Raw genomic sequence first — 6,641 nt, 5'->3', positions numbered from 1 at the left:
ATCTTTAATCACAACTGGAGAGAGGCGCTTGTGTCACAGCGTCACCGGTAATATTTCATCGGGGGCTGGAGGGTATTATGAGCAGAAGAAATCCCGCTGAGTTATGATGGTTTGTGAGCAGCTCAAAGGGTGAGAGGCTCGTCACGTGTGTGGTGGTGTTTTTAGATTAGATTTAGCCTTTAGTTAAGTGTCTTCTTCTTCTTCCTTTTTTAAAAACTCCCAGAGTATATTTTACCTCCCCGGTAGATTTAGAAGCTCTTTGGCAGTTCCAGGATAATGACCCTGGTGTGTTTTAATTTTCTGGACTGAGTAGCGAGACATGTGCAGCAGATAGACTGCATCTCGTCACTCCAAAAAGTAGCCGACGGCCGATCAGCAGCCGAGACAGTCGGGACTGTCCATTTATTCTAAAGGCAGAAACCCCCAGAGCAAGAAGGAGCAACATGTTTGAATCCACGGGAATCCCTCTCATCGCGCTGGATATCGCGTGTCTTATCCTGGGTATGTAAATCAAATTCTGTCCCAACCTGAAGACATCTTTTAAACTGTTTATTCATCGGCTACCAATATCTAACAAAAAAGTTGTTTCGTAGTATTTGTTTTTACATCAAACTGAATTTAAAGGAGTGATCTGTCAGAGAGACGTTAGATAAAGTTGTCAAAGCAAATCTATTCAAATGGTATGGATATATATTATGTAAATGCTCATGGGAAGGCTTGAGGTTTAGGTAACCTGGCAGGAAGATGGAAAAAGGGCGATAACGTCCCACCCTGTTTGTGTTTCCCGAGCAAAGCCGTATTTTTAGCCCACTGTTTGAAATGTAATCATAGCACAGAGCCTGGTGCACGTCTGCGAAAGGGATCCGACAGTGTTGAGGTAATCATGCAATAAAAGACAATGACTGGAGTTTTAGTGATAGCTGTAAAAGCCTTGAACCTTGTATCTGGGACACTCACTTCAGTTTGATAGTTGCCGTGTTTGATAAGGACAGATACAGGCAGACACTCAAGCCCTTCCCTGTGATTACAAGGAACTCCTGCTTCACTGCTTAGTCAGGGTCTTGTGGTTGACTGTGCAATGCTGAGTCGTACATCTCATTGCTTGTTTTGTTTTGGAGCTGGCACCAGTCAGACTGGAAAAACTGAGTCTCTGATTTTTACCCTGTTTTTAATTCTTAAACAGAACTTATAATTGAAAGAAATGTTGAAATCCATTTATTTACGTGAAATGAGTTTAATACCTGCATTTAAGGTGTACTGCTGTAAAAGTATCCATGCAAAACAGTAACAATACTGGATGCATCATTGTATAAGCAGCATTTGAATGCTGTGTTAAAAGTAGGACTGAACAACTCTGTGCACTGATTACAGATTTTAAAAAAATTTTTTTTTTTTTTACAGTTATCAAACAAACAGATGTACAGTGTTCATCTCTGAAATAACATATAGCGTATTATGGTCATACTTCGATAAGGTGCATGTGTATATATAGTCTTATATATCTAGACTACATGCAGGCCTGTGAAAAACTAACTACACCCTTGCTGCTTCCTAGGAATTAAGATGATAAGTAGCGGCCTTGTGCTGCTAGTGAAATGCACTTGATTAATTGCTCATCAGCAAGTGTGAGCTTTAAGTGTTTATCTTTAAAAGCAGAAGTTTTGTCATTCTGCTGCTCTGGAGCAATCAGCTGTATGTAGACACATTGCTCAAGTCTTGGAGTGAAGTGGAGCTTCTGACAAATTCACCTTTATGTCAAACTGTGAAAATTCTCCCAAAATCCAAGAGCTTAGACTCTTAGACTCTCCAGGTCCAATTTAGCATGTTAAGCTCTAAAGTTCACGATGGTGGGGATGCCAGTTTAGCTGACTGGTTGAGCAGGGGACCATATGGCCAGGGGACCATATAAATCCCTGACAAAGATTAAGATGTTTGTACTAACTAACTAAAATGAAAACAAAACAGTACACTTTTAAACTGTACTGTACTTTTGAACAGATTTCAACCTGATGTCAACAAAGAAGACAGAAAATGAACAAACTAGTTAATGAACTGGTTCCTTATTTTATTGTTTGATCTGCGTAATTAAAATTTCTGCACGATTATACCTCATATGTCCTGAATAGTAAGTTCAAGTTTATTCAGGATTTCAGAACGATTTACTTTGTGCTTCAGTGACTCTATATTTGGTCATTTAGCCTAAAAGCATTAATACCAATGATTCCTCAGTCTTCACGTTTGGAAATATACCTGTTATTGCAATACTGTTTTCAGTTTAGCCAAGAGACGGTGCAGTTTTGTAATGTCTAAAGAAGCCACAGGGGAAGGGAAGGGCACAAGTCAGAGCACGTTTCATATGTTATGGTGTTCTCTGTACAGATTAACATGATGGGTTCAGTGTTTAACGCTAAACATGTGACTTACGTGCCAATAAAAATTGTCTTCCTGCTGTATATTCACAGATTTGCCTGGTTACTTTTTGAAAAAATGTTTTTGCAGTAATTCAAGGCCTCAGGCAGTTAATTATGAAATAGTATGCCCTTTTTGGGAGGAGTACAAAGGGAAATCTCACAATGAAGAAGTGTTGAAAGTGTCTCTTTGAGAAGAAAGATTTTCTGTGTGATCCAGACAGATCATGTTTCCTGTGTCTGAATCATCACACTTTTTAAAGCATTGTATAGCAGCAGCATTGCAAATATTAATGACATAAGATGAGCTGAAACCTGAAATTGTTCCATTTGCTCCATTTTATTTTTAGTTGGGCTTCCATTTTTTATCCTTACCCCGAAACACAGCCCTTTCAAACGGGGTTTCTTCTGTAACGATGAGTCCATCAGGTACCCGCTCAAAGAGGACACCATATCCTACCAGCTGCTGGGAGGAGTCATGATCCCCTTCACACTGATTGTAGTAAGTCAGGAGTATTCTTCTACAACCAAAGCCTCTTATTTTGCCTTTGGTCAACATGTGTGACTATTTTTTCCCCCCACTTTGGATCTTTTTCCTCAGATCGTATGTGGAGAGTGCCTTTCTGTTTACCTGTCACGCGTCAGGAACCAGTCTTTGGGGACCAAGTATATTTCATGTCTTTACAAAGCTGTGGGGAGCTACGTGTTTGGAGCTGCTGCCAGCCAGTCTCTGACGGACATAGCCAAATACTCCATTGGTCGTTTGAGGCCAAACTTCCTGGCTGTATGCAACCCAGTGTGGGATCGTATCAACTGCAAAGCTGGTGGATACATCGTGAACTTCACCTGCAGCGGGGATGAATTTCTGGTGGATGAAGCCAGGTAAAGATCCTGAGCACAAACCAAATGAAACCTATTTGATTTAATGTGGTGTGATTGTTGCAGTGCATTTGCCCTATAATTTTTTGTACTGTTTAGCATTTGCTGTTTACAAGTGAGATATGAAATACACCCACATTAATAATAATTACTGTGTACAACAGCCTCTCCGTGAATCGCTACCGAGGGGTTTGTGTGTCCCAGGGATCCCAGGGGCTATGTTGTCTGGGGGCTTTTGCCCCCTGGTAGGGTCTCCCATGGCAAATTGGTCCTGGGTGAGGGACCAGACAAAGAGCGATTCAGACGACCCTTATGAGAAAAACATCGAGGGAACAGTTTACCCTGCCCAGGTAAACCCTGCCCAGGAGCGGAGGCCCTGGCGGACTGAAAGGCCCGGGGAGGGTGCCCGAGGGCGAGCGTCTGGTGGCCGGAGACTTTCAGATTAAAAACAGGCAATAAGTGGGCTAAAACCAGATTGAGAGTGTGGCCACACTGTTGCGTGGGTGCAGACACACATCGAACTAAATTAAAAGAATCGGTAAGATTCAAAAAGTCTTTAACCATAGGCTTATCTGGACAGCACACATGAATATTAAAATCCCCAACAATAAGAAAGGAGTCATATATAGGGGGATCACACTCCTCAGCCTCCCCGGGAAAGTCTATGCCAGGGTGCTGGAAAGGACAGTTCGTCCGCTAGTTGAACCTCAGATACAGGAGGAACAATGCAGTTTTCGTCCTGGTCGCGGAACACTGGACCAGCTCTTTATCCTCTCAAGGGTACTTGAGGGTGCATGGGAGTTTGCCCAACCAGTCTACATGTATTTTGTGGACTTGGAGAAGGCATTCGACCGTGTCCCTCGGGGTGTCCTGTGGGAGGTGCTGCGGGAGTATGGGGTGTCTGGCCCATTGCTACGGGCCATTCGATCCCTGTACAACCGTTGCAAGAGCTTGGTTCACATTGCCGGCAATAAGTCGGACTCGTTCCCGGTGGGTGATGGGCTCCGCCAGGGCTGCCCTTTGTCACCGATTCTGTTCATAATTTTTATGGACAGGATTTCTAGGCGCAGCCAAGTAGTGGAGGGCTTTCACTTCGGTGGCCTCAGAATCTCATCTCTGCTCTTTGCGGATGATGTGGTTCTGTTGGCTTCATCGGGTGAGGGCCTCCAGCTCGCACTGGAACGGTTTGCAGCCGAGTCTGAAGCAGCGGGAATGAGGATCAGCACATCCAAATCTGAGGCCATGGTTCTCAGCCGGAAAAGGGTGGAGTGCCCACTCCGGGTCGGGGATGAGTTCCTGCCCCAAGTGGAGGAGTTCAAGTATCTCGGGGTCTTGTTTGCGAGTGATGGGAGAAGGGAGCTGGAGATCGACAGACTGATTGGTGCTGCGGCCGCAGTAATGCAGACGCTACACCGGTCCGTCATGGTGAAGAGGGAGCTGAGTGTAAAAGCAAAGTTCTCAATTTACCGGTCGATCTACGTCCATACCCTCACCTATGGCCACGAGCTGTATGTTGTGACCGAAAGAACGAGATCGCGGATACAAGCGGCGGAAATGAGCTTCCTCCGAAGGGTGGCTGGCCTCTCCCTTAGAGATGGGGTGAGAAGCTCAGCCATCCGGGAGGGGCTCAGAGTAGAGCCGCTGCTCCTCCACATCGAAAGGAGCCAGCTGAGGTGGTTCGGGCATCTGACAAGGATGCCTCCTGTGTGAGGTGTTCCGGGCATGTCCCACCGGGAGGAGGCCCTGGGACAGACCCAGGACACGCTGGAGAGATTATCTCTCGGCTGGCCTTGGTGTTCCCCCGGATAAGATGGAGGAGGTGCCTGGGGAGAGGGAGGTCTGGGCTTCTCTGCTTAGGCTGCTGCCCCCGCGACCCGGCCCCGGATAAAGCGGAAGAAGATGGATGGATGGTGTACAACAGGACAGTTTTAGACACTGATTATGACAGAAGGACTTAAACATAAAAGGCTGATTTTTTTTTTTTTTTTTCTTTTTCTTCTTCTAAATTTCAATTTCTCGTTTATTTATTGTAGACTGTCCTTCTACTCTGGTCATTCATCCTTCTCTATGTACTGCATGCTGTTCCTTGTTGTAAGTATATATTGTCTTTAATACAAACTGATTTGTTGCTTTGTTAAAGAGGAGATACTAAAATCTTTGGTATTTGCTCTCTTGCTACTGTAGCTATACATTCAAGCCCGGCTGAGGTCACAATGGGCGAGGCTTTTGCGTCCCACCATTCAGTTTTTCCTGATTGCTACTGCAGTGTATGTGGGTCTATCTCGGGTGTCCGATTACAAACATCACTGGAGTGATGTGCTCGCTGGCCTTCTGCAGGGCGGTATAGTGGCTGTTCTAACAGTAAGTTTCATGTTATTATTCTTTTTTTAAATACAGTTCTAGTACAGTTACAATACTAGAGTACTAACTTTCTCACGTTTCCTGCAGGTTTTCTGTGTCGCAAACTTCTTTTCACAACCAGTGGAGCCAGTGGTGACACAGGAGGAAGAAGCCTCACATGCCAGTTTACAGGACAACCCTTCCAATGGGAACCACTATGGCAGCACTGAGTGAACATGAGGCCCAACAGACAATACAGTGTGGGGACCTCTATCCTTTAAATCCATGGAACTGAAGAATTTATTTTAAATTGTTGTCCGTTTTTTGTGTGCATGTCTTGAACACGTTTTGCCACCATGCAGTAGCCATTGCAACAGCCTGCAGGCTTTAGCTGCTACCTAGTGTAGCCATGAAACTTTGGTCACAGGAAGAAAATGCACTACAGAGGATGAGACTTGCATCGCAAAAGAAGCATGACTTCCTGGCGAGTTTTAGTTAAATCCAACATAATGCTGTTTATTATGCAGCCGTAAAACAAAACACAGCATGTTGAGTTTAAGTTATTTTTATGTTTTAATTTACAGTGTGAGCTTCTGGAAATGTGGTTACTCTTGCGTATTGGTTTAATGCATCATGAATGAATGGAATTCCTTTTGCCCAGAATATAAAGAGTGTCTGTGTGTGCACTGCAAGCAGGCGTTTAGCGGCCTGAAACCTGTGAATAAGAAAACCAAGACTGCCCTTAAAATAGAGTGAACTGAGAAATCTTGTGCTCATCTTATGTTTATTTTTGCCTTAGAGTTTTGCTGCTACCTGCTGTTAAGTAATTTCCCCGATATAATTTAATCTATGTAAAATACAGTTTATTGACTTTTTTTGGTTTCTTTTATAGATTGTATAAATTGCTATGTTTCTGTCCACATTTAAGCTTTTAAAAGTACCGTTTCCAATACTGGGAAGAAATGAGACAAATAATAAAGAAAATGTCATTTTGCTACTTTGAATCAAAGAAAA

General features: G+C 43.8%; 1 protein-coding gene across 1 annotated transcript; it reads left to right on the top strand.

The window, feature by feature from the left end:
- On the top strand, positions 1-6,641 carry plpp1b (phospholipid phosphatase 1b). Its single transcript, XM_026188513.2, has 7 exons — positions 1-129; positions 314-501; positions 2,759-2,910; positions 3,010-3,290; positions 5,321-5,378; positions 5,472-5,648; positions 5,736-6,641. The coding sequence occupies exons 1-7, from the start codon at positions 104-106 to the stop codon at positions 5,859-5,861; spliced, it is 1,008 nt and encodes a 335-aa protein (XP_026044298.2). The 5' UTR covers positions 1-103; the 3' UTR covers positions 5,862-6,641.

The sequence above is a fragment of the Astatotilapia calliptera genome, chromosome 12 (genome assembly GCF_964374335.1).
Source record: "Astatotilapia calliptera chromosome 12, fAstCal68.1, whole genome shotgun sequence".
NCBI lineage: Eukaryota > Metazoa > Chordata > Actinopteri > Cichliformes > Cichlidae > Astatotilapia > Astatotilapia calliptera.
This window is presented reverse-complemented; position numbering and strand designations above follow the sequence as displayed.